Source organism: Coturnix japonica, chromosome Z (genome assembly GCF_001577835.2).
Source record: "Coturnix japonica isolate 7356 chromosome Z, Coturnix japonica 2.1, whole genome shotgun sequence".
NCBI classification, from domain to species: domain Eukaryota; kingdom Metazoa; phylum Chordata; class Aves; order Galliformes; family Phasianidae; genus Coturnix; species Coturnix japonica.
In genome coordinates, this window is record NC_029547.1 from 11,129,341 (window position 1) to 11,157,197 (window position 27,857).

At 37.8% G+C, this 27,857-nt stretch overlaps 2 protein-coding genes across 6 annotated transcripts in view; one reads left to right on the forward strand and one right to left on the reverse strand.

The window, feature by feature from the left end:
• The window catches only part of LOC107305866 (oncostatin-M-specific receptor subunit beta-like), a 30,462-nt gene extending 12,692 nt beyond the window's left edge, over positions 1-17,770 (forward strand). For 3 of the 4 annotated variants that reach the window (XM_015848501.2, XM_015848500.2, XM_015848499.2), the window contains 15 exons: positions 519-678; positions 1,912-2,187; positions 2,932-3,061; positions 4,316-4,473; positions 6,158-6,294; positions 7,547-7,706; positions 8,197-8,273; positions 8,682-8,895; positions 10,590-10,790; positions 11,512-11,613; positions 12,035-12,214; positions 13,565-13,729; positions 15,169-15,247; positions 15,552-15,624; positions 16,882-17,770. In XM_015848501.2, the coding sequence (XP_015703987.1) occupies positions 519-678; positions 1,912-2,187; positions 2,932-3,061; positions 4,316-4,473; positions 6,158-6,294; positions 7,547-7,706; positions 8,197-8,273; positions 8,682-8,895; positions 10,590-10,790; positions 11,512-11,613; positions 12,035-12,214; positions 13,565-13,729; positions 15,169-15,247; positions 15,552-15,624; positions 16,882-17,331 (2,562 nt within the window). In that variant the 3' untranslated portion in view covers positions 17,332-17,770. The remainder of the gene's footprint in view (positions 1-518; positions 679-1,911; positions 2,188-2,931; positions 3,062-4,315; positions 4,474-6,157; positions 6,295-7,546; positions 7,707-8,196; positions 8,274-8,681; positions 8,896-10,589; positions 10,791-11,511; positions 11,614-12,034; positions 12,215-13,564; positions 13,730-15,168; positions 15,248-15,551; positions 15,625-16,881) is intronic. The other variant, XM_015848502.2, reaches the window with a different exon arrangement.
• A 1,328-nt stretch (positions 17,771-19,098) lies between these two features.
• RICTOR (RPTOR independent companion of MTOR complex 2) overlaps positions 19,099-27,857 on the reverse strand; it is a 71,457-nt gene continuing 62,698 nt past the window's right edge. For both annotated transcript variants that reach the window (XM_015848496.2, XM_015848498.2), the window contains 5 exons: positions 26,982-27,215; positions 26,403-26,555; positions 25,584-25,707; positions 24,061-24,199; positions 19,099-23,890 (listed from right to left, as the gene is read on the reverse strand). In XM_015848496.2, coding sequence (XP_015703982.1) covers positions 23,816-23,890; positions 24,061-24,199; positions 25,584-25,707; positions 26,403-26,555; positions 26,982-27,215 — 725 coding nt within the window. In that variant the 3' untranslated portion in view covers positions 19,099-23,815. The remainder of the gene's footprint in view (positions 23,891-24,060; positions 24,200-25,583; positions 25,708-26,402; positions 26,556-26,981; positions 27,216-27,857) is intronic.

Sequence of the window (27,857 nt, forward strand, 5' to 3'; positions counted from 1 at the left end):
TGCATGATACTCAAATGTCTTGGTGATATTTGCGGGTGTTTTCCTGCTTTTCCTGTCACTAATGTACCATCCTCTGATGCTGCTCATCAGAACCATAACAGGACAATATATGCATAATTCCCTACAGGCCAGTGGAGTTGTCTTCTGTAGTTCAGAGCCAAGGATATGTAATGCAGAGCATAAGACAAAGTACATGGCAGGTATCAATGTGTCTGCAGACTGATGTATTAGCAGGCACAAATAACTCACTGAAGGTCCCTGAGGATTAACCTGTTTCTTGTGGAACGTGTCCAGAGTTATAATTATGTTGTTAAAACCAAGCAACCTTGCCAGTGTTTCTGCCTCTCTGCTGTTGCTAGTGCAGATTTGTAAGCCATTAGTTAATGGGAGCAGCTGGTAGAATTTCAAATATTCATTTTTCAAAAGTAGTTGAATCTGCTCTCTGCTTGATCATACTTCTAAAGTGTCTAAATGCTGCTGTGATTTCAGTAATTTGCCTTACCAGCCTTTACTTGCAGGAGTTTCTTAATGCCACACTTGATAAATCAGGAAAGCCTCTTCACTGGACATGGGATTCAGACTTACCTTTGGAGTGTATGTCGCACTCAGTAAGAATCAGAAGCAAAGCAGAAGCATCAAAAACCTGGAGTCAGTGGAGTCTGTGGGAGACTATCCCGGGTGAGCAAAACAAGCCTTTGCAATATTGGCTTTATTTTTCCAGTGCAAAGCTAGATTTTAATTTTCTGATGACTTTACCATTAAAGTCCAATTCAGGAAAAACAACATAGCTTTGATTAGTTTTAAAGACATGAAGAGTGAAGTGTAAGTCAGCTCCCTCTGTCACCTGGAAGTGGACTAATAATACAAACAAATGTTATCAGAAAAAAAAAAAAAAGAAAAAAGAAAAAAAAAAGTTTTATTTTTGGATCATCATATGTCTTATTAAAGCTATTTGATTTCCACAGAATTTGGTTTAAACAAAGTGTACAACTGTTTTAGGATATATATATATAGGTGTATATATATATATATGAATATATATATATATGAATATATATATATATACTCTTCTTGCTTGGATCAACAAGGTGTTTTAGTTATAAGAGAATTTCCTGGTTGTAAATCAGTATGCTTAGACTGTGTCATACAAATTGCCAATATCCCTCACTTTATTTAACTGAAGATAAGATGAAAGAGTTTCTATTTTATTCTCACTATAACAGTTTTTGTGATTTTATTTATTTAAAGGAAATCAGGTTGGAGTCACAAAGGCTTGCCATAAACTGATCCTGCATACAGATTCTATTTAGAGCCTCCTGATTTTTAATCAGAGAGAAAGCTTTATACTCAACCTATTCAAAAGCTTGTGAGGTAGCTTAAATCTTGCTGATTGGGTCCAACATTGAACACCATAGATATTCCACATCCCCTTACCAATCTCATTTACTCCTTGTTGGCTTATCTTAGTCAAACATCTAAAAGGTTCAGAGCACGTTACTTTTCAGTCCTCTGCTCAAAATCAAAAAGAGTGGACACCTTGGCTGTAGACTTCAGCTTGTTCATAGGTTCAGGAGGCAGAGTTCATCTGTAAAGGAAATTCTTGAATGTGCTCTGCTTGTTTTCACCCATGTGAAAGGAAGCAAGATGGATTTAGGCCTCTTAGGTTGTTTGTCAAGCTACATTATACATGGATGGGTTTATTAAAATGTATATAATGTATAAAATTGTATATTGATATAATACATATAAAATGTATATAATTACATATCTAATTGGTCTCCGATGGGGAAGAATATTAAATAAATGGTCATGAATGACAATTCAATAGCAGATTTTCATGTAAATGCTCTGTTACATAAGGTTACTGCCATAGGAAAATTTTGAAATGGTTTATTATGTATTAATTTACAGGTCTGGATGCTTCAAATATCAGTGAACCAAAAATCTTTCCAGATGAAAAAATTATAGAGCAAGGCTTTGACATCAGTCTTTGTTGCGTTGGAAGGAAAGGTCAAATCATAAAGGAATTTTTTTTAAATTCACCCATTCCTTACTTCAATCGCACGAACAGTCAAGTTGGACTTCTCATTGCAAAGAATGTGACGTTCAAAGGAGTGCCTCACGTCTTCTGTAGAGAGTCTTGCAGTGAAGTCAATTGCTTTGCTTATGCAGTTTTCTTTGTGGGTAGTAAGTGAAGGCTTTGTTTCAATTATGTTTCCCTGTTCCTGTTAAGACAAGAGTGGCTGCGGGGGGTGTGGGGAGAGAAAAATACAATCTGACTGTAATTTGGCATTGTCCTTTTAGGTCTAGCCAAATTCAGGTTAACCTCTGACTTAAGGTCTGTATGCATGCTTGTAGGGAATATTACTGAATGGAAAGCTTTGTTTTAAACGTGTTTAGATTCATTAATGATGTGAATATAGTGGGTATAATATGTGGCACTAAGTGTTGCATGTACTGGAATAGGCTCCCCAGGGAGGTAGCTGAGTCACCTTCTCTGAATGTGTTTATAAAGTGTTTGTATGTGGTGCTTAGGGACATGATTTAGTGAAGGGCTGTTAGAGTTAGGGTAGCATGCTTAGGTCATGGTTGGACTTTAAAGTCTTTTCCAGCCTGATTGATTCTGTGATTCAATGTAAAAATGACAACATCAACAACAACAACAACACAGGTTAAAATAGTTAATGTATGAATGTAATAAAAAGTAATAACCTAAAGAAGTGTTTACATTGCAATTAATTTACAGTGCAGTCCTGGTAACTCTGCAGAGTGATAGCTGAATAAGTGTAATTGAAATAATGACATTTGTAGTAAATTAGGCTTTGTACGCATCCATTGTTTCTAGTATGCTAATATATTGAGTTTATGGATTATTATTATTTTCATTAACTGCCATGCTGTTGGCTTTTTATGGTTATTCACTCTGACAAGGACCACCTGATACACCTCGTGATTTTTCCTGCCAAACTCGGAACATGAGAGAAATAACTTGTACTTGGGACCAAGGACAAGACACCTACCTTTATGGAAGTCACTCGTCAAAATACAAGTTGTCTGAACAGTATGTCCTCTCATTGCTACAATAACTCTAGCATGTGATATACAAAATGGTTAGATTCCTTATGACCATCAGAATCTCTGGAAGTGTTTTTATCCTTGTTGCAGATAGCTGCTTGCCTCTTTCTAACTCAGTTTTTCAGCTTATTTAAGCTATGACCTGTAACAAAGTTACTGTTTCATTAGACCAGTGTCTGCTTGATAAAGCCTGCTATAACAACTATTCAGTATTAATTTGTATGGAGACTTTCAAGTAGCTATAAAGATACCTGCAAACAGGATATACATAACTTACAAATAAGATCTGATTTGTTGGGTGATGCACATAGCAGATAAGTAGGATTTAATGAACTAGCAGGTTGTGTGTCACTGCATTCACAATCTATGTCAACGGTAAAGCCTATCAAAACTTGTGATTCCCAGCTAGGCACCAGTTAGCCTCATTAGATTCATTTTTCTTTATGATTTTTGTAACTCTCCACTTCCCTCCTGAATTCTCAAGCTACCTCAACTATCCTACATCTGTCTGTAATTTTAGTTTCTCTCTCTCTCTCTCATTTTTTTTTTTTTTTTTCACCTTATATTTTTAATCTCTCTGTAGACTTTCTCATAGCTTTTTCTTACCAGTCTGGGTCAAGGTCTGTGGCAAATCAGACCCAGGCCCTGGCTTATAGCTACAGAGGCATTTAAACTCACATGAGAGGAAGGGAGGTGAGGCAAAGACAACAAAGAAAAAGGTTTGAAGAGAACTCATAAAACAACTAATTTGCATCAAAAGATCCTAGGAGGCAGCCATCCTAGAGCCTTCAGGGTCTCTGCATCATTCACTTCTATTCAGCTATAATGATGGTTTAAAAGTGGAAGGTTAGCAGATGCACTGAAACTGCTGTTTCATTTGAAAATATAACTATAGACACAGGAACGCTTTATCATTGGTAAACCCTGTCCCTTGTTTAGAAAGCTGCAAATCCATGATGAAATACTTAAAAGCAGTTTAACTTTTCTGGCAACTAGGGATGGACTTAGTCTTCTTCAAGGAAAACTTCCTTCTAATTGTAAGAGTAGTATATTCATACTAGTTTGGGCTAGGGAAGAGAAGTAGGTAGCTTATCGTAGTCCTATACATCCTTTTATTTTCTGTGATGCTGTTTTTTAGTTCAGGCACAGATGACTTCAGCATCTAACTTTGTTCTTTATATGTATACATGAATATATATAAGTCTCTCTCTTTTTTCTTTTCCTTCACTTTTTTAAATAGGTTTTCCAGAACTTCTGTTCCATGCACAGTAAATTGTTCTGAGAGGTGCCTATGTTCTTGGGATATAGGGAAGCAGAGGATCTATAATATCACACTGACTGTTGAAAACCCACTGGGAAAGAGAACTGCCATGGATGTTTTTGATGTGGCTCACAGAAGTAAGTCCTTTTCTATTTCTTTGATGAAAGCGTTTTGTGGAAGGCCTTGTTCTTCTCCTGATCTTAATACTTTGATGCCAGCTTAAAGTAGAAGTCACTGTTTTTGTCTTCTCCAGTTTTATTAGTTTTCTGTGCTATAGTTAGCTGCTTTCTCTTCAGTTTCAGCTTTGCAAAGTTCTGTAAACAGAAGTGGTCATGGTTCCATGCTCTGTATTATTTTGTGTGTTCCAGGCCCCTTAACTTCCTATTTTTACCTCAAAACACCCATGTATTTACTGTGTTTCCAGCAGTCTTTCCAGATCTTCTTAAATGTTTTTGTGTCTTTTAACTCCACCACATCCTCCTCAGTGTTGCCATATTTCTTCATTCCTCTTGCCTATTTGAAGAAGCAGGAAGCAACCTGTGATTTATCTGCTTATGAAGTGGATAGGTTGATGGACCAGGAGTTTGCTGATGTAGTTGTTGCATTCTGGCATTGCTTCCTTCCTTAAAATCTCTCCTTTCAGGTTTACTAGACATGTTATTTTGTTATGACTCATAGGAACACATGTGAAAAGTTCTTCTCTGCAAAGTGTGTTTCAGAGAAGCAAGTCAATTATTGATTTTTTTTTTTTGAGGGAAGAAGAAATGCAATAGGAAGAAAGAAAAAAAAAACAAACCTGTGAGATTGTAGCATGATACTGTATTGTGATAGAGTTAGTTTTCATGGGAAATCAGTCTTGAATTGTTAACATTGAACATGCTCGGTGCATTCAAGTTTTTTATACCGTTCTCTTTGCCAGTTTTAGTGATTGTTACGAGTTGCAGAAATTATATATAATACTTACGTTGAGTTAGTCTTTTAAGTAGTGATGGCAGTAAAGTTCTTAATGTTTTCTGTGATCCTGGAAATAATTGCAAATAAAGGAAAAATGAAGTCCATAATTTTCAATTCTACTTGTGGGCACTGTGTATTAAGCATGAGTCCCTTTGAGTCTGGAAGCCCCCAGATGTTAAATAATGCTCTATCAAGTTCTAGGATAATGATGAAAGCTGGACACTTACCATTCACTTTCATTGCCAAGTGATCCTTGGGATTGTGCTGATAATAGCAGAGTTAGAAATCTGCTGCTCTAGCTGAATACTGTTTACATAACAGTAACAGATCTCAGAAATCTTTTACAGGAAGTAGCACTGGTACTGTTTACCAAGAGGGTAGCTTCTAGTAGGACTTAAACTAAGAACTGTGAAAGATTGTGGTACAGGTTTCTGAAGTATAGGAACTTGGTGAGTGCTATTCACTATGCTGCATCAAGAGATCCCACCACTCCCTAAGTTACAGCATTTAACTGCACAGTGTTCTAAAATATCTCCAAATCAGCAAAAGGGGTTTGTTTGTTTGTTTATTTGCTTGTTTGTTTCTTACTTGTATTACATCTACAGTATCATAGAGTCATTTGTAAGGGATCTCTTCCTTTAAAGTCATCTGGTCCAATCTCACCTCTTCAGGGAGGTTATGAAGAACCATGGGCATTTCTTTTTCATTCTGAAATTAACTTTAAACTTACTTCTACTTCTAGAGCAGCAGAAAACAATTATACTGTATTTAATATTTTCTTCATTGCTCAACTAAAACACCTTAAAATACATTTGTATATATTTTATGCTTTACAAGAGTTAATTTGGGCTCTCTGTTCATTTGTAGTTCATCCGTTACCACCTTTTCAGCTGTGGGAAGAATACACAGATGCAGAAATCGAGTTACACTGGGAGCAAAAGGAAAAGAAAATTGAACTCTTTTGTCAAGCTGAAGTGAGGCATCCCAATGGGAAAGCAAAACTGGTATGAAATCTGGATTTATTCTAATGCAAAATTATTATAGCTATTGCTAATCCTCATTTGTTTGCCATGCCTTTATAACTCATATCATCTTACAAGCAAACGGCAGAGAAGCGTGTTGAAGGTTCACAACTTTTTAATATTAGTCTAGGAGTCTCCTGTACACTATAGGCTGTGCTTAATGGTAGTGTGCATGGTTCCTAATGAGGAAATCACAGGACAGTTTTTCTTTCCATTCTCTTCAACCTCCTTGAAACTGTTTCAGTAGAGTCCTCATATTCCACCTCTTTCACAGTGAAGTTGATTTACACTTTGTGTATTTACTGTGGTTTCTTAGTAGTCCTTTTCTTATGAGGGCAGTTGTCCTTCAGCATGTTAAAAGGCATTAAGAAGGTCAGAAACAACCTGTATTCTGTCTTAACTACTGCCTAAGAGCAGTTAGATTAAATCATTGCTGTGGTTGGCCATTACAGGAGCATACTCACTTTGTGACTTTTGCAAGAACTTAATCTACCTGTTAAGATGAAGTGTGGAAAAAAAAATATGGAAATTGAAAGAAAAGGCAGCTATCCATGCTGTGCATGTGTCTAGAACAGCATATTGCTTAAATGATCTCAGTAAGAGGCCTGGGAAGGGTGAGAATAAGGTCTCTAAATTCCATCTGCCTTTATGTGAAGAGTTATTGTTTGACTTACTGTGAGAGGCTCCTACCAAGAATGTTACACTGAACCAGGTTGTACAACTCTTTCTGGATTTCCCAGTCTTTGGAACTCATTTCCCTCACCCACCCTTTCTTTCTCTCTTTCTCTCTCTTTCTCTTTCTTTCTCTCTCTTTTTTTCTCTCTTTCTCTCTTTCTTTCTCTCTCTCTCTCTCTCTCTCTTTCTCTCTTTCTTTCTCTCTCTCTTTCTTTCTCTTTCTTTCTCTCTTTCTCTTTCTCTCTCTCTTTCTTTCTCTCTCTTTCTTTCTCTCTTTCCTTCTCTGTTTCTCTCTTTCTCTCTCTTTCCCTCTCTTTCTCTCTCTTTCTCTTTCTCTTTCTCTTTCTCTTTCTGTCTTTCTCTCTCTTTCTCTTCCTTCTCTCTCTCTCTCTCTCTCTTTTTTTTTTTTTTTGACTACTTTTCAATTTTTGTCTTTTTCAAAAACAGGCTTTACTGGCCCTTGCATGAAGTATAGGCAAAAGCAGTTTTTCAAACAAAAGCATGTTGTTGCTCATGAAGCAAAACAAAACTCTGACTGTTCTGTTTGTCTCTTTTGCAGTACAATAGTTCAGACACACGACTATATCGTAACAGCATCACCCTCAGTGGCCTGCAGCCCTACACCAGTTACACAGCTAGAGTACGTTGTGGTGCAGCTAAGCATTTCTGGAGATGGAGCGAATGGAGCAAACCCCACTCTTTCAGAACAAAGGAGAAAGGTGTGTCTGGTCTATAGAGAAAGGAGTCTTGAACTATGTTCTCCACCTGGTACCTTGTTCTGCTACTTGCTACTCTTGCATTATGTCACTAGAAGAGAGGCCGGTTGCTTGCATGAAAGTAGAATCATACTAAGTAAGACTTTGGAAGGTAGCTTCTTAAATCATCCTTCATACCAGCCTCTGGAATTTCATCCACTGCAGGCAGTGGAAAATCCAGGTGACCAGGAGGATGGATAGTGTAACAGTGTTCTCTGAGGGCTAGAAAAACAATGCAGAGGTGGGAACAAACATCTGGGAACTGAAAGCAAAGAAAGGATTTTTAGAGAAGTGATCCATACTATCATTCAGAATTAGAAGCTGAATACAGCAAGAAGTTAAAGGGTAATGTTTTGGCAAGACATAACAATGACTGGGAAAGAGAATTCCAGAGGGTTGAACCTCTTCAAATGGGGGCAAAAAAAGCATCTTTGTTTTGCTGTATTTCCTCCAGCTCCATCAGGGAAACTGGATGTCTGGAGAAAAATTACACCAGCTCTGTGGGGGCGGAACGTTACCTTATTCTGGAAGGTGAGACACTGGTGCAGAAATGGAAATAAAACTATTGGTAAATGGGTTTGAAACTTCTCTCATTAACTTTACCAAGTCTGTGTGCACTTTATGGCAAGATAAATATTATATATTACATATTTCAGGATGTTTCTAGCTATGTGATCTTGGTATTTCAGACATACATGCTTCTATTTTACCAAGTATTTTAACAAGGTAAATCCTATTGCTGGTATTTCTACATTTCTATTTAAAATGGTATGTTTATGATTTTGTTCAAAGAAGTGTTTGTATTGTTACAGAAATAATGTATGTGAATTATTATTTAAAGTTCTAGTTCTTTTTCTCGTGTTTTTCTCCAGTACTTTGCTAAGTACTTAATGTTTACACATTACACATTAACACAAAAAAATGTCTGTTTTTTCCTAGCAAGAAGCAGGTTTTCAAGCAAATGGAGAAATCATTTCATATGAAGTAACCTGGGAAAGAGCAGACCGATCTAAGCCTGAACATATCTCCCTTTCATCAGATTGTAATAGTACAAGGATTTTCATTGACAACCATCCCTACAGAATTAGAATTATAGCAAGGAACGATGTTGGTTATTCACATCCTACAGTGTTGATCATCCCTGCAGCAACAGGTAACAGTATTTCCAGCTAAGCCTAGATTTCCAGTACCAGAGTTTGATGCCCATTTATATTAGGTAAATCTAATCTAATCGTAAGTCTGTCCTTATGGATGAAGGAGTGGAGCAGTGCAGGTACCTCTTTAAGGCAGCCTTTTTAAGAGCACCAGAGCTTTCTGTCTGCATGAAGGCAGGAGACTAGCATGTCTGAGTGGGTACCTCCTGGCCAAGCTACAAGATAAAAAGTGAAAGCAGGGAAGAGAACAGGAATGCCATCCAAATGTGCAGAAGTGAGATCAGGCAAGTCAAAGCACAGAGGAAACCTGGCAAGGTAAATAAAAAACAAAAGATTCTATACACACATTGGTCAGAATAGAAGAGTATACCCTCTCTGACAACGTGCCTTCAACAGGTGTAGAGAAGACTGAGGTACTCAATGAACTCTTTGCATCTGTCTTCACCGGCAGTCAGACTTCTTAGTTCTTCCCTCACATACCTGAACCTCTAGGCAGGGGTAAGGGGAGAAGAATCTCTCCCAGTATAAGAGCAGAGCAAGTTAGAGATGGCATCATGAGGCTGACATGAGCCAGCAGTGTGCATTTGCAGCCCATATGGTCAACTGTATCCTGGGCTGCATCAAAAAAATTCCAGTAGGTTGAGGGAGGTGATTATCCCTTGTACTATGTCCTGATGACCCACGTACAGTGCTATGTCCAGCCCTGGGGACCCCAGCACAAGAAAGACATGAAGCTGTTGGAGCAGGTCCAGAAGATGGCCACCTGGATGATCATAGGTTGAGGGAGATGGGCTTGTTCAGCCTGAGGAAGAGAAGGCTCCAGAGAGGCCTAGTGGCAACCTTCCAGTACTTACAGGGAGCTAATGAGCAGGAGGGAGGCTCACTTTTTACACAGTATTAAACTAAAAGAAGTGAAATTTAACTAATATATTTAATATATTAGGATGGAATTCTTTACTCATGCTGGTGAGGCATTGGCCCTACTGTCCAGGGAAGCAGTGGGTGCCCCATCCTTAGAGGTGCTCAAGATGAATTGGGTGGGGCATTGGGCAGCCTGAACTGGTGGGGGCCAAAGGACTGGATAACCCCCGCCCCTGGCTAACCTTTAAGGTTAATTCAAATCTGAGCCATTCTGTGAATCTGCAATTCTATGACTTATCATCTTGAGGGAGTAAATTAACCTGACCTGAAAACTGAAATTAAGGTTATCTGGAAATTTTTGCTGTTTTTGGCCTATGAGGAAGTAACTCTGTGCATATTGACACGAATGCCTGGATCATGCCTCATAAGAGAAAGTCTGTTTTCCACATTGTCTTTGCAATGTGGTTAGCCTTAATCTAGGCTTCAGACCTACAGCATGTGCTGTGACAGCCCACCCTTCCTTGTGTGAAACTTGTGTGTATGATTAGCCGCTTGTGGCTTTCTGTTCTTGACTTCAGTTTCTTGCTGTTGAATTCTTTTTCTGGATTTCTAGTAATAACTTCTGAATGTTTTCTGAGCAGTCAGCTTTCAGTAGAAGTAGAAATTAGCTTTCTGCTTGTGAGAGGGCTCATATATCTGATCATGAAGGAGCAAAACTACTTATTATGGTTTTAACAGCTTAGCACTGAAACTATATTGACCTTAGTTGATTCAGGTCTTATGCAAGATAATAATAGAAACCATGTTTTGTTTCTTTTTTCTTCATTCCTAGACACTGAAAAGAAGCTCAATAATTCAGAGCTTAAAGAAGAACATGTTAATGGTACAGATGGTGGAATTTTGATTTCCTGGAAGCCCAGAGATAAATCTGAGAGTTACATTATTGATTGGTGTAACTATCCAATGCTGCAGCCTTGTGATTTGCAGTGGAAGAGATTTGGACCCAACACTTCCAGTGCTCTGATCAAATCAGGTGAAAGCATAATATATATATTTTTTCTCATGTCCAAATATTCTATGCTGAGGGCATTAAGTGAATTCAGAATACTGAAGTTTGTGCAGTGCAGGTACAGCTATGCAAAAACATTTGGGGTAATGTTTTGCCCAGAAACCAAAATAGACACCATGAATATGTTAGCACCACTGAGCCACGGAAAGCAGAGCAGTATTTCAGCAAAACATCTGAGTGTCTTTAAGTAATATCTTGAAAGAGAGTAGTGAATGTTATCTGTAAGTATGGAGATGCAAAATGGAGCTCTGCCTTGTCTGTTGCACAGGATAGAAGTTTACACTGACATTATAATTCCTGCTGCACAATGAGAGGCTTAGTGCTCTCACTGTAGCCCAGAGAATGTGTCTCACCTATTGTGCGTATTTTAACCTGGTAGTGACCATTAGATCCAAATCCTTTCTGGCTATGTAAAAGTCACTATGACAAACTACTGCAGATGAAGGCATATAGCCTTCCCAGACTCTCTCTCAACTGTGTGTTTACCTTTTGAAGTGAAATGACCAAAGTTGGACTGAGCACATCTTAGTATTCAATAAATAAATTGCACCTCAATCATTAAAGGAAAAACAAAAAGCAACCCACATGAAATGCAACCCACACAGCAATGGCAATACAAAAAATTAATCACACCATGGGAACCCACCTCCTGACCTTTTTTAAAATCAGTTCTACTATTTCACAGCTTCTTTTGTTCCCGGGGTGAGATACAATTTCCACGTCTATGCATCTGCTGCTAATGGAGCCTCCTTGCTGGAGAAAAAAACCGGTTATCTTAAGGAGCTTCGTAAGTTGGAAATGCGTTTCAAGTTTATGTATTTGCTGAATTATCTGTCACAAACTGCTTCTGTAACTAGGTTAAAATGTACTTGCTGTGTTGTTTCAGTATCATCTGTGAAATGCTTGATTTACAAGCTGTAAAACAATGTATATTCCCTATATAGGGAGGATATGAGACTGGCACTGTGACCAGGTCAAGTCCACACTAATCAGACTGAACTATGATTAGTATTCCTTACATGCTTTGTGTGTTATGTAGACTCACACTATGAAGGTACCAGATTTTTTGGAGTGCTTTGGCTTTTTTCATTCTTTAGTTTAAATTTAGATACAGATACACAAGGGAATTTAGAACATTTCCTAAGTGAGAAGATGAACATGATTGAAAGATAATGTCAAGTTTAACACAGATTTCCTTTTTTTTCCAGCTCCTCGATTTGACCCTGATGTGAAAAAGGTTGAACTGAGTTATCATGAAGTAACACTGCACTGGGATCCTTACCCCACAGATGAGATACACCCTGGTTTCTTAAGAGGTTACCATGTTTATGTGTCACCTGTACAAGAGGACTGCAATTTGAAAGGATCCAAAAAACATGTTCTTGCAGGTAACAGAGCCCGGGGGTTTTGGAAGTTCTGTCACTAATGTAGGTGAGAGGGAGGCCTTGTGGCTGACATTGCAGCCTCTTGAAAAGGTCATATTAGGCCAGCAAATCGACCCATTAGGTATGGCATATGTTTTAACACTTGCTTCTTTTGTACTTGAGGTATTATTGGGCAGAATTAGGGTCCTGGAGTTACATGGATTTACAGCTCCCCATCCTTTTTCTGTAGCTCTCTTCATCATTAGTGTGAACTACAGAAAGGATTCTTTCAGTACTGTAGGAGGAGTCATTCCTGCTTTTTGCAGTCTGAGTTCCAGACAAATTTCCAAAACATCTGTTTGTGATCTACTTGGATGAGAGTCGTAGGAAGCATGGTAGTTTTACTAGGCATTTTAAAAACAGATGGAATAGCACTTATTTCCTTCAGAATTGGAACACTGTGGAAATTCCCCATTTGAATTCCTTTATAATGAAAGTATTCGTGGCTGTGCTCTCCAGTGGAGTTCTTCAGGCAGCAGAACTAAGCTGTGGGGTGGCACAAAGCCATGTTTAATTTTCATTTCTGATTTTAATGATTAATGTCCAAAACTGCCACAGATGATAAGTGCATTAAAATTTCCTTGTGTTTCCAACTCATTTAAGGTTTTGTTTTTGAATATTTGCTTTTGTTTTTTTCCTTATCTCTTCTTCCAGGTGGGTCATGTTTTCTCTCAGATCCCTTTCTCCATTAGGCTAGCACCAGAATGAAAAGCATAGGTTGAGCTCAAGGAAAAACATGAAAATGTTCCAGTCAGGTCTAAACCAGGCATTGAAGAACCACACTTCTGCAAGTAATCCCAGTTAGACTTAAAATGGTTAAATAACAGAAAAAATAAATAAATAAAAACTTCCCGAGTGCATGAGCTAGCAGATAGGAGGTGTGACTGGGAACATGAGAAACAAGCTAACTCCCTGGGGTCTGGGAGTTGCACAATACAGAGAGTTTATTTTTGAGACAGAGATGTCTTGCCTTCAATTAATTTGGAAGAACTTGATCTAAGCTTAAAAGCTACAGAATTCTGAAGAAAATGGCAAAATAAAATAAAATAAAATAAAAATATCAAACTCTAGTCAGAAGAAGTGAAAATACAGGGATGTGTTTCTTGACAGCATGTCATCAAAAGACCTACTGCAAGTCAGACTGTGCTGTCAGAGTCCAGCTAGAAGGGATGTGAGCACAGCACAGCGGCAGTGAGTCAGGATGCATCATCTTTCTCAGAAGAAAATGTGCAGATTACAAAGAAGGAGAACTGCAAAAGTTCTGTTATTTCAGTGGCTTAGTTACATTGATTCGTAACATCTGTTTCATTCTAGGTGGTTCAGTGCTATGTAAATTCACAATTGAAAACCCAGAAGAAAAAACATACACTTTGAAACACCTGACGGCAAACACAAAATACAAGTTTGCCATTAAAGCATACACAGGCGGAGGAGAAACTCCCATTATTAACTTCAGATACATTGATACACCTCTGGACTGTGAGTACTGGCAATGGAAAATGTTTCTCCTCACTGAAGGATGGGAAAATGCTGGAGTAATCTTCCTTTCTCAAGGGAAAACATTTAATTCTGAAACTGAAATATGTATAGAAATAAGATATTTTGATGCTTTTAAGTGGATGTGTTTTTAATTTGGAGTGATAAGAATTCCACAGGTATATCATTTCCCTCTGGGAAGTAGCATAATTTATGCAGATTTGCAGGCCTAATGAGTCCAGTTTCGTAGATCATAGAAGATTCGTATTTTGATTTAATTCATATTGTAATACAGGAGAAACTAAACACCAGTAGGCAAACAGAGAATTTCTGCATGGGCTTTTGAATTTCTAATTATGATTGCTTTACTTATTAGTCTTTAAACCCGTCATCAAGCTAACTCTTTCTAAGTCAGTAACAGAGGGTTGTTTGAACACTGAAATTTACTAACAGGGCAGATTTGATCTCTGAAGCAGAACAGGAAATTACCTGCCTCTAGTTCTGTTCCCTTGAAAGTACCATCCAGCAATCTCAGCTGTGAGATTTGTGATCCAAATTCAGAGTGTCCAGCTATGAAAAATTTGCCTGGAGTAACCATGGAGGGGAGGGAAGGGTGAAGTTTTGGTTATGCAAAGACACCTCGTGCTTTATGCTAACTAAATAAAGGGCCCAAATGCACATGGTACCCTATCAGAGGCAGTTCTGAATCTTGCACCTTTGTTCTTTCTCCCATGCTACATGTTTAGGCACAGACATTTGTACTGGCAGAATTAAACCAGGAAAACTAAAAAGGAGAATGCAATGTGACATTTGTTTCCTGCTGTGGTTTGTGGTAGAGACACAAGCAGGCTGACTGGCACAGGGCAAGAGGGCAGCAGCCAGGGGAAGATTCCAGAGGACACTTGTTCTTTGTCAGGGCCTACGTGTAGTAGCCTGAACTATTTGTGAAATACAGTCTAAGGCTGTGTGCTATAACCAGAAGTGAAAATACTGAGATCCTTAGACTGCATAAATCTTAGGAGAGCAAGAACACTGGCAGAGTCTGTCTTGATATGGTCTATCCATTCCGGAGGTACAGAGTTTATGTCAACTATGTCTCACTGAAAAAATGCATTTCCTCAGGGGATCTGTAAGGAAATCTGAAATAAGTACTCGTTGAGTAAGGTTACTACACTTTCAGCTGTTGGAAATGTGTGCATATAGTTAAGAAGTCAATGTGAGTGCAAAATGAAGGAACCTAGCGATACTTCAAATTCAGTAATTGATAACCAAAGACATGCTGCTGTAACCCAGAACCCAGAACCAAAATATCTTACAGTCAATCGCAGGTGATTGCACTGCTGAGTTAGACATGGACTTGATAGTATTTCTGTTGCAGAATCTCAGGCTATATTAAACAAGTGAGAAATTGTAAACAAAACTGAAGTATTTTTCTTTCACAGCAGACATGCTGTACCTTCTAGTCCCGCTTGTGGTAATTCCTTCACTGATAATGGCTGTATGCCTCTGGAAGATGAAGTGGTAAGTTATAGTGCATTTTCTTCTCACAGTCAGAGAATACATGTCGTGTAATTCGCAAACCACAGCTGCTTCTTGTTGCTTCCAGCCTGTTACAAAGCCTCGTTCATTTTTTCTTTGACCATCCATCTGTGTGGATGTTGTAAGTATTTGGCTCGCAGCAATTCTGAGACACTCGTCATTTCCAGCTGTTTCTCTACACATCTATGTGTTGCTTTGGCTGGCAGAATATGCTTTGATGGTAGAACAAAAATAAATAAATAAATAAATAAAAATAAAATCACTTGTTTTGCTTTCTTATTTTCAGGGTGAAGGATTGCTGCTGTCCTGTGATTCCTAGTCCTAACAAGAGCAAAGTGCTGTCATTTGAAGAGTTTAAAGTAAGATCACTGAAAATCTAGCATTTTTTAGTTCTCCGTTCTTGATCAGTAAATATTTTCCAGTATTAGCTACATTTAACATGACTGACACTCAACTGCAGAAATGAATGCAAATTGATATCCCCATTTCATGGAAAACTTAGTCATAGCTAGATACTAGTAAAAGTGAAAGCAAAATTAGACACCAAATGGAATTTTTTGATGGAGTACTTCTTCCAGCATTACTATTCTGAGCACAGTATTAGCTGATAACAACAGAACATACTGTGAGACAGTGCACTTTGATCCAGCCTACAAACTGTATCAGCCTGTCTCTTGGCTGATTGTGTCCCTTTTGCTGTCATGCAAAGCAAAGAGTATGATCTACTTAATGACCTCTGGGAAGACTAATGGGACTCTGCCAGGTCTGATGGTGAGGAAAGAGATGGTAAAAGGCCATAAGCTTCCACTGTAGGTCCTATGAACCAGGAGCTGCTGCCTTAGTGCCATGTACAAAGGGGCTGCTTCAAGAGGGGTGGTCAGCAGGATGAGGGATGTGATTACCCCCCTCTGCTCTGCTCTGTGATGCAAGTCGTGCAGTACTGTGTCCACGGCTGGGGCCCCCAGCACAAAAAAGACACAGAGCTGCTGGGGCAGGTCCAGGGAAGGGCCAGTACTTAAGAGAGCATATAAGAAAGGTGGAGACTGACTTCCTATACAGTCTGATAGTGATAGAACAAGGAGGACTGGTTTTAAGCTAAATGAAGGGAGACTTTGATTAAAAGTTTGGAGGAGATTCATTATTCAGAGGGTAATGAAGGACTAGCACGTGTTGCTCAGAAAAGCTGTGGATGGAAACATTCAAGGCCAAGTTGGATGGGGCCCTGGGAAGACTGTTCTGGTGGGTTCTAACCCCTGCCCCTAGTTGGGTTTTAAGGTTCCCTCCAACCCAAGCCATTCTGTGAATATACAAAGGGTTGTGTTTTTCCCCTTGGGGCCATATCCACGGATCTCTTAAAATGCCTCCAGGGAACTCCACCACTTCCCTGGAAACCCTGTTTGAATGCTGTTTCCTTTTACTCTGTGAATTTCACATGAAATCCAGATTTCATCAAACATTTTGTATTTTTCATTAATTTCTGTTCGTTTATTCCAAACTCAAAACATTTATAGGACAATTTCACAAGTGCTTAAATTAATCACTCTCTTTTTTTTACCCTTGGATTCTTCCACTAAACACTTTTTTTTTGTTTGTTTGTTTGTTTGATACTTCTGTAGATTGGTTCTGAGAAAGTACTAAAGCTAAGTGACTGCATTCCTGACACCCTAGCACTGGATAATGAAGATGAAGCCAAAAAATTCCCTCCACGGAGCCTGATGTCTTCAATGCCAATAGAAGATAAGACTGATGACCAGAACCCTTCCTCATTTTATCATAACAAAAATGAAGAGAGAAGCCTTACATTCACACCTACACCTCAGACTCATACTTGGTTTGAAAATTTTGCTTATTCTTCTTATCTTGCTGTTGAAACCAATCCCTATGAAACACCAGGAACACTAGAAACTGTGAAGGGAGAACTGTCAGCAGTGCTGTACCAGCCACAGTACTACCTCAATATTTTGAATGATGCTTCTACCTCATCACCTGGAGAAGCAGCTGGCAGGATGACCAACCTGAGATACATTTCACAGACAGACGTACACTGCATTGGAAGGAGGCTTTGATGTACCCTCTTTGAATCTGTCTGTTGGTTGTGTTATGAAATAGAAACAGGAATTTCTGCAGGCTCAGCATCTCTTTCCAATACAGGCTTTCACAAGCCCTGATGTCCTACCCCTGTTATCTCTGCAAAGCTGTTAATTGATGACAAGTTCAAGAATCCTGGCTTTTGCAGTGGAATGCTGCATGCTATATATAGTATGATCAGAAATTACTGGCTCTAAGATTTACAGGCCGATGTTTTACAGCCTGTAATGCACAGTGGGAGCATTTTCCCATCAGGGCAGCTAGTTGTTGAGGAGTTACCAACATACTCATAGTGCCCATAGCCTTTTTTGGCATTAACCCTTGCATGTAGCAAACTCCAGACCACGTAAGTAGACATGAGTCAGGTGCAGTTATATTAATGCCCTTTGAGAATAAACATATTCAGGCACTCTCTCAGCTAAATCTTCAGATACTATTGTTTGCATGTTAAAAATAAGTCTTCCTCCAGCTAGCAACTAAGGGGCTGCTGGCTGTGACTTTGGGACTCGCAATGACATTCCTCTTGGTACTCACATATTTTAGCTTGCAGCATTTGCAGAAACATGAATTGAGCACTACGGCTCTGTGATAACTGAGAATTTGAACAGCAGACTGAGGTGAACTTGGTCATGTTTGATTGTATCTGAAAGTCCCTCATTTCAAAAACAAACAAGGCTTATTTAAAGAAAACTTGAAAGGCAAACTAAAAAGCAATAGTAAGGTACCTAAGGAATTCTTATACAGGACTCAGTGAAAAAGTCAGATTGTCCCACGAACCAAATATTAGTATTTGATGCGACAGAGGGGATGGCTCTATCAAGGTGTTATTATTTACTTCTTCTGAGCTGCTGTTGCTGGGGCTTGGCTGCAGCAGTTGAGCACACCATGAGTGGCAGCACTACTGTGGGTGGAGGTCATGTAGCTGGTGCTGCCTTCCTGATGGTGGGTGAGATACTTGTGCCTGTCCAGAGCTCCCATCTCAGCTCCAGCAGAGGTGGTTCCTTTGGTCTTTCCTCGACTGAAAGGACTTTGTCATTTGTAAGCAAGAGAGCAGCTTACCAGCAGACACAGGCCTGCCTGGCAGCCTGCAAGGTTAGCTCCTCTGCCTGTAATGCACAAATCTTTCTGTGGGCTGCTCACGATGGCTCTTGTTTCACAAAACATAGGAACAGATTATTCCAAGGAGAATAAGGCTTTTGTGTAGGTGGAAGGGTATCATGAGGGCACTAGAAAAGTATTTCTCACATGGGGATAGAGAGGCATGTAAATGCTTTTTTTTTTTTTTTTTTTATTTTTCCCTTTTTAACATTTTTTCCCTTTTTTTTTTTTTTTTTTTCTTCCCTCCCCCCCTCTAAGACATCTGTCTTGTATTAATAATGGTTGTATGAGTTCAAAACTGAAAGATGTATTTCTTGTTTCATTTCTTGTTTATAGTTCAGCTTTCACATCTGTTGTTGAAATGCAAGCACTTGAATTGTACAGACATCACATCATGGGAAGTGACTGATTCTCAGTATCAGCATTCTGCAGTTTTAAAATAAAAAGGCTGTACAAAATACTACGGAGTCCCCTCCTATTTCACAGGACATCTTACAAAGTATTCATGTGAAATATACTTTTGACAAAAAAAGATGTTTATTTGGAAAGCTTCCGCTTGTTCTAATCAATTAGTAACGTACAAATATAAATAAAATTCTAATCCATTTCTAGTACTGAGAGGTACATATGAGACCAGAACAACTATAAGAAGTTTAAGTACATTTTATTAACAATGCATCCCTTTGATAAGATTATGCTTCAGGAGGCTTTTAATGCCCATAGACATGAACTGTACACACTATACAAAAAAACCCCAAAAAACCAAAAAAAACCAAAAAAAAAAAAAAAAGGAAAAAAACCACAAAAATCAAGGTGGGCAACACCATTTTGGGACAAGCCTCTGTTTAAATTATACACAGCTCAATGCAATATTCTTACGGAAAATATATAAATACTTTTTCTTTCTATGTTACAGGTATACAATATAAATCAGATTTCAATGTCTGTTCAGTGACCTACAAACACTACAACCTCCAAGTATGTAGCAGCGTATTACTAAATAAAGACAACATGGGGCAGGGAGGGTAAACCTCGAGATTCTCCTTGATCCCTCCTCAGAATGATTAACTCACATCATCTTCTCTAATGCAGTGTTAGGGATGCTGACAGCCCACTACTGGAACAATGTTTCAATTAATCCTATAAAATATCTACCTTGGCTCATGAAGATATTGCGTCCTGTGATGAAACAACTGACTCAGTGGCAAAATGGCATGTTAGGCTTTTTGGCATAAATTACATTTCCCAAATTGAATAGTGTGTTTTATAAAGCAATTTAAGCAAAAATGTGCAATTTCTGCATGCTGTGGCATTACTACCTGATTATGTCACAAAAACAGCCCAAAGAAAACCCATATTCTTCACCAAACAAAGCCAATGAAAATAACTGTCCAGGGAACCAGAACCAAATCAAGCCAAACGAAACAAGAACCAGAACAGGGAGAGTGGATTTTTGACTGAAATAGAAAGTGTTTCTAGCACATTCCCAAAGGACTTGTACAATTCTCACCTTGTACACACCTTCAATAAGCACATGATAACAAAGTGTAACAGAAAGAACTTCCAGCACCAGCTTCCAACTGGCTCCACAGCGAGCCCCCAACAACAGCACTTCGGCACAGCAGGAGGTGAGTGCTTTGGAAGTGCTCCAAAGCATGGCAAGAATTTCACTGTGATTCCTCAGCTTGAGCTCATGCTCACAAAGTAGCGTAACCAAAATGCCAGGCGTCAAATAAAGAGCACAGATTAGGAAGCAACAACTACTGCTTGATTTCTCACTGGGATTCAATTACCTACTATTTTTGATGCGTTTCTCACATAGCTATCTTCAGACATTTCGAAGCAGTGAGAATGCCATACGTTCCTTCAGCTTCTCAGTGCAAACTACAACTCTCATTCAAGATGCCATGACATGTATAACATGTATTTCAAAGTGACAAGAAGATGAGCAGTACTGTAGCTTCTAGCTTTTAAAATGTTTCTAAGGGCAGCTCACCTCAATGTGCCAAACTCTGCACACAAGAACTAATGGCTGTTGTTTCTTGTGGGGAAAAATAATAAATCGCTTACAGTATATACAACAGGTCAAATAAGAACAGCCAGATAAGGAAAGGTGACAGCACAACACACCAAGGTCTAGCATACAAACCAAGCACCCCAAAGCCCAACTATCAACAGCTCCAAGTGACAACCACAACAGCTGGAGATATTCAGCATCCCTGAATTTCAGGCATCGAAAGCCTCCTCCTCCTCCTCCCTTTTTAGTGCAGAGAAGCAGGAAATAACTCAGAGCCCTGGAATTACATCTCTGCCCTTCAAAAAGGGCTCTCCCTTTTCAGTGACTACCAAAGATGATCAAGAATGTGAGTCAGATAATTCAGTAGGCCACACTGCCCTGGTTTCCTAGTGAAGCCCCCCTCCCATGAAGGCTTTCAGCTCAGACCTGTTCAGAGTATTTCCTATGTGAGCACACTTCAGCAGCCAGGAGTTTCCTTTGCCACAGCAAACTGAATTTGTATAGTGTCAATGAGCGCTGTCTGCTTCACTGTTTGTTTGACTGTATTCCAACCATGAGTGGGTCTGTCAGCTTCCCTTCCTACCCCTTCTAGGAAAAGCAGAAGGATTCTTTATTGGGTTTAATGGACACACTTTTTCTTTTTTTTTTTTTTCTTCCTTTTTATTTACCACAGGTTTCTTTCAAAGTTTTATTATGATGCAAATAAAGCCCCAGAATAAGAACTTTAAAAGGGATATTAAAAAAAAAAAAAAAATTAAAAAAAAATTGATAAGAATTAGAAATTCACAGCTTATAACTAGGTATCAGTATCCCTTCATATGCCAATTAAAATGAAACACTAGCATGAGCTTAATGTAAATTAACTCTAGAAATGTATGTTATGTACAGACTTTACAACCCTTATATGCTTACTTGTTGAAATCTACTGACACTCACACACTTTTAGAAAAAAAAAATCATTTTAACTAAATTTGCAGCAATAATACAGACATCAAGTTTCTGTAGTCATGGATCCCCATACAAGCAAGTATTTTAGGAAATTTAAGATTCAAAATCTTTCAAAAGTATATTGACATTGCTTTGCTTACCTTTTCCTATAATCAGAGGCCTTTCTATTGCGCTTTCTACTTTAAGTGCTATGTATTAAGCTGGTAACAAATGAACACGTGTGTTTTATTTAAATAAAGGTGATAGAACTTGTTTATTTTGCTTTAACTGAGAAAAAAAAACCAACACATGGAGTTGTTTGATGTAACCCCATCTAGTTACTAAAACAAATCTCTTGTACTCTAGCCTAACTGAGGTAGTGTTTGAAACTACTGTGTAAGATACGCCAGCCCCATTTTTGGGAACATTACATTACTTCCTTTGGAGTTTACACCACTATTTGGTCTACTGTGGTTGGCATTTTGGTTTTACAGATTTCTTATAACCAGTGAAGTCCATCACTGGTGTGGTATGTTTTCAGAATATTTCAAAACATTTCTTGACACAGATACATTATGTCTGTCACTGACTACCAAATGCGTGAATTTGAAGATCTGCTCCTTCTTTCAGTGGGAACTCATGAGAAGAATCTCAGGAACTAGACTTGGCTATGAGCAGCAACTTACAGATCTGCTTTATGAGAACCTGATGGTACACAGTGCACATAAGAACTCAGTGAAGTGATATCTGCAAAGCAGTGCTTATGCGGCAAGATGAAGTTTTCAATGAAAGCAAGTACATTTTAAAATGACACTAGGATTCATGTTTTACTGCTCACAAGACAACTTACTGAAATCCCCAGTAGCATAGCTCGTAAGAATACAGTTATGAGTATCACCTATCTTATAAATTTCACTTATCTTCACTTAAGTATTAATCTGACAATTATAAAAATGGTAAAAGTGAATGGATAAAAATACGTCCTACTTAGTACAGTCCAGCTGAATTATTCACCTATATCAAAATCAAAGGGTAACCCCTTCTATTACAGTCATTCTAACAAAGGTGGCCATGCTACTGTATATATACACATTTGCATATATTTATATTACCCTTGTATGAAGGCTTCTGAATTTTTAGATGCATTATAAAAGTGATGGGACTCCTATATTTTTCTTTTCCATTAGGCTTGCACTCTTTAGAAACTTCATCAGTTTGATAGAGGCATGTGTTTTCCTCATTAACAGTCACTGTATCATAGAACTTTTGCAACAAGTCTCAAATTCCAATATAAAATTTTAAGTTCTGTCGCTACAAAGTTTGGTACTTAAGGCTTTTCACTACAATTATTAGCACTATCTGACGCTTGATCACTCATCCACTGAAAACTCAATCAAACCTTTGTTTTTATAAAAGGCTGTTTTCATGGAACTTGGAAAACCGCTCACATGCCTTCTCACAAAAGCAGCAATGATTAAATGTCTTCAAGTCTAGTTTATACAATATTCATTTATCTGATACAAATCATGCCTGTTAAAGGTTTTTAGTTAAGAATAAGACCAACATTCACACTATATGAGCATGAGCGTAGAAACTGCAAACGCATGCATATCATTCAGGGAAAACAATTTGATTTCAGCATTTTAACTTTAAATGATTTGCTATTTTTAAATCAAACTGTAGTGAAAATCCTTAACTGGTTCAGATAAGATACATGTATGTAAATGTAATGAAAATGGAGAGACTGCTAATAAAACAACTTACAACTACAGTAACATTAAAATAACTTAAAGGAACCTCAGATTCAGAGGCTTTTCTTTCTGTCTGAAGTTACAAACCCCCCAAGTAGTGTTATAAACAGTACAAAAATCAACAGAAAAGATCTAACATTTATCCCCTGCTGTCAACGATCACAGCACAGCTCCCCATTGCTGGCAACGGAATGCACCCTCATCCAACTCCTGGGGTTTTATAATAAAAAAAAAAAAAAAGAAAAAAAAAAAAAAAAAAAGGAAAAAAAAAAAAAAAAAAAAAAAAAAGCAAGGCGTAATTCTGCTTCTCCAGAACAGAATTAGAAGTCAATCATAGGTGTCTCTGTGTGTTGTTCTTTTTTTTTTTTTTTTTTTNATTTAAGGTAAAAAATGAAATGAAAACTTGTGGAGGTGTTCAGTGCTCGGCTCTTGCATATACTGATAATTACTATTATTAGAACTACATAATGTTTAATAAATCCCCAAGGGACTCCATAGACTAGGGCAGTAATTGGTTGAGGAAGAAAAAGTTTTTCAGTTCATTCTTCAGGTACCAGTAGCTTCTGGAACAGTCTAAAAGATGATGCTCCAAACTTTATTATCCAGTCAATTGGAGGATGTCTGAGAATTCCAGGAAGTCTGTATGTAATGAACTCTGTGAGACAGAGGTCAGGATTCAGCTGATATATCAGTTACTGGTTGCTTTGTTGGTGCTGCTAAAATAGCCTCCGCTTCTTCGTGCATCTGAAAGAAGTCAGGTGAAATATTAATGTCATTAGAGATTTTACAAGAATAACATCGTAAAATTATCTTTTTTAATAAAACACCTGGAAGCATTTATTATTCATTGTAATGAAACCTGTACCCAGTTGTCACGTTTTGGTTCCTTCTGATTCTCTGCACCCTCCACTTACCTGTAAGAACTGCACATCTTGAAACAGCTCCTGAATGAACCTTCTGGATGGGAGTCGAAATGTGCAATGTGCTAACAGGTAGGACACCTCAGAATACAGGCATATGTCATCAAATGCTTGAGGATACTTCTCCTTAATTCTGATCAACAGCAAAGAAAACAAACATTTTTTTTTACAAGTACTGAGAGAAGGTTTCCATAATAATCTCTAAAATTGTACAATTAAATCTTCGCTTCCATAATTAATGAACTAGAGCTCTTCAGTAATAGGCAATGTAAATTCTACATCTGACAGACAAAGAAAAAATCAGATAGCACTGTCTTATAAAACCGGAAGAAACTTGCATCAAAAAGATGAACTAGAATATTCTGTACACCTTTTGGAACAGATATCTGAGATCACCTACTCTACAGCAGATACTGAAAAATAACTGCAAAGAGGCATCCGCATGTATAGCAGTACTAAAAACTAAATAGAGAGAATACAATATTTTATAAATAAGATGGCCATTACTGAATTTTCTTTTAGCAGCTGTATGCCTGTTTTCAACATCAGCAGTACAGAAGCCCAGTTTCTAAAACAGTATTTAGTCCCTATATTATTGGTACTAATAATTTGTGAATATGAATTAATGCCAGTAGTGGTATTCTTCATAAAAACAGATTTGTGTTTCTCAAGAAATTACTTTGCTACTTTGACAGACAGCTACTTAAGTCAGACAGCAAAAAATAAACAAAACATTTACTTTTATTTATTTTAAGATGCAAAGCAAACAGTGCACAAAGAAACATCATTCTCTCTGTACTCTGTGCTGGTGAAGCTGTACCATAAGCACTATGCTCAGTTCTGGGCTCCTCACTCAAGACAGACATCAAGGACTTGGACTGCATCCAGAGGAAAGGCAATGAAGACAGTGAGTAGTGTACAAACCTTCTGAGTATTTGCTGATGGAATTGGGATTGTTTATAATCTGGAGAACAGGAGACTCAGGGGAGGTTGTAGCAAGATGGGAATTGCCCTGTTCTCCCAGGTAATTACAGACAGGATGAGATACATCAGGGCAGGCTCAGATTGGATATAAGGAAAAAAAATTCTTCTCTCAAAAGAGTGGTAGCACAATGGATGAGATTGCTGAGAGAAGTGGTAGAGCCACTATTCAAGAAGCATGTAGACACATGACTTAGGGACATAGTTCAGTGCACACAGCAGTGATGGATTGATGACTGGACTACAGTTTATCTTAGAGGCCTTTTCCAACCATAATTTTTCTGTAATTCGATACTGTTAAATTAGTGATTTCAAGAGGAATGGGAAGAGAAAGACAGAAACAGAGCAAATAATATTAAAAATGCAAATTCTTTGCTTAGCTTTTACACTATGTTCAGCTATCTCCAGTAACCCACCATAGTTTCTGTTTGATGTTATCTTGAAAAGTAAGAAACAAGATCAAACTCTACCTTACAAAACTTAGAGAACATAAAGTACTGAATGTTGATAAAACATCTGAAGTGTATTTAACTTACGTCAGGAGTCCAGTTTCATGGCCCTTTGTTCCCACTGAACTACTCAAATTGATTACTAAACGTAAGACTTCTTTCCGGAGAAGTATTCTGCACACTGGCGTATCATCTGGGATTGATTTTACTCCTAAAAAAACAAATGAATCAATCAGCAAATCAGCATTTAGATTATGCTAATTCAACATCACATAAGCCCATTTTGAAATTCTGTATACACAAACATATGCACACACACAGAGGTATTTCCAAATATATTCTCAGTGTTCTTGAATTCTCATTAAAACTTAAATACATTAAAAAAAAAGCATCCTGAAAATAAAGATAAACCAGCACTTCAAAAATTCAGACAGACATTTGGGAAAACTGAAGACTGAACACAGACTCAATCCTGTATCTATTACTAAAGCACGTTGATGGGTTAGATACTACATAAGTTCTTACATTAATTCAAAAGAGAAAGTGAATCAAAAACTGAAATGTCTCTCTTTAAAGAAATATCCTTTTTTTTTTTTTTTTAAAGATCTTTTACTTCTTTTCTGCAGGGTTATGTTTAAAAGAACAAAGAAGTCAACCGGATTGCAGTGTAGGATAGAGAGATGTTTAACTGCAAAATTCCATATAAACAAAACAGAATATTAATGTACTTTTTTGTATCTCACAACATAATGGACAATGCAGCTACCTCATTGGTTATGGTATTCAAAAGTGGTTTATTTTAAATAATAGACATAACTTTATTCTAGTGCTAGAAAAAACATTCCGTAGTACCTAAAAATACTGCAGGAGCTATGGCTTCTAATAATACTAAGCTTTCAAACTCACCTAGTACAAGCTCTGTACTCTTGGTGCTGCTGGCTGAACCGTGGGATACTGCATCACTACAGCCTGAAATTCCAGAAAATTTGGAGGAATGCACATCCAAGTGATTGTGTATGGTTTGCCCACACCAGTCAGTATATGGAATGTCTGAGAAATCTGACAGAAACAAGATGTTGCATCTTTGTTACTCATGCTTTTCCTCACCTGATTCTTTTCAACAATGTTAAATACGCACTAACCAGTGCATTCAGTATGGTAACTGCCAGCATTATAAACAAGTTGGAAACTAGATGCTGAATTTTGGAGAAATTATATTCAAAATGTTTTAAAATCTTTTAGATGTTTAAAAAGCTTTCAGAAATATCTAAAAAACATGCAAACAACTTGTCAGCCTAAGGCCCCTAGAAATTGAGAAGACCAGTTTCCACAGAAATATCATTTATTGCATAAACAGGTTATTAATAAGAATTAATTTTCTGGTCGGTATCAATGAGAAAAAACCTAAAGTCCTATCACTTAAAGATTAACAAAATTCAGCATTCTCATTTAGTTTTATCATGCATCACCACAAGGAACACAGACCTGTGCGATTATATGAAGAGTTCACTTTGTTATTAGGCTGATAACCCAGAATCTGAATGCAGACACAATAAAGGCAGTTCTCATCTGTGTGTTCCTGTAATCCAGTATCCTCTGTATTTTCTAAAAACTGAGAGGCATCTGAACGGCTGGTATTCATTATTTCTGTGAGACTGATCTGCTGTCGGAGCATCTGAAAAGGACTTTTGACAGCATCACTTGTGCCCGATGGAAGACCTGCAGATAAGCAAATAACAGAAAAAGCAATACAACAAGACCACCAGTTAATAACAAACACAATTTTAATTAAATTTCTTATTCTAAAACTATGTGAGGATCTATTAATTTTTTAGTTTTTATTTATTAATCTCCTAAAATTCTGTTAAAATTCCAGAAATAGACATCAAGCTTTAGCCCCAGCTTACCAAACATAACACAGTATCATAAAGGACTGAATTAAATCTCTAAACATGCACTATTAAAAGGTGCACAGTTAATTCCAAAAGTGCATCCATAGTGATAACTAACATCCTAACACCAATATGTTACAAATTTTCATAGTATCAAACAGGATTAGTACAATGTAGCCAAAGTATGCATTGTATATTCACAAATGAAAATAGAAACCATTTTAAGAATCACTTCTTGTAACATAAAGAAACTAAACTTGATTCAGGAAAAGGATGAAGACTTTAGAGCTCTCCCTCGGATAGAATATATCAACAAGTTAGTTATGAACAAAGACTATAGTGCAACTTAGTGAACCACAGCAGCATTCCTACAGGAAAACCAGCATTATATGCTACACTACAATCATGAAAGACAAGGATTAAGCAGGATGCGTTTATTTGTATCCTCAAGTGCTTGTAATAAAGTTCC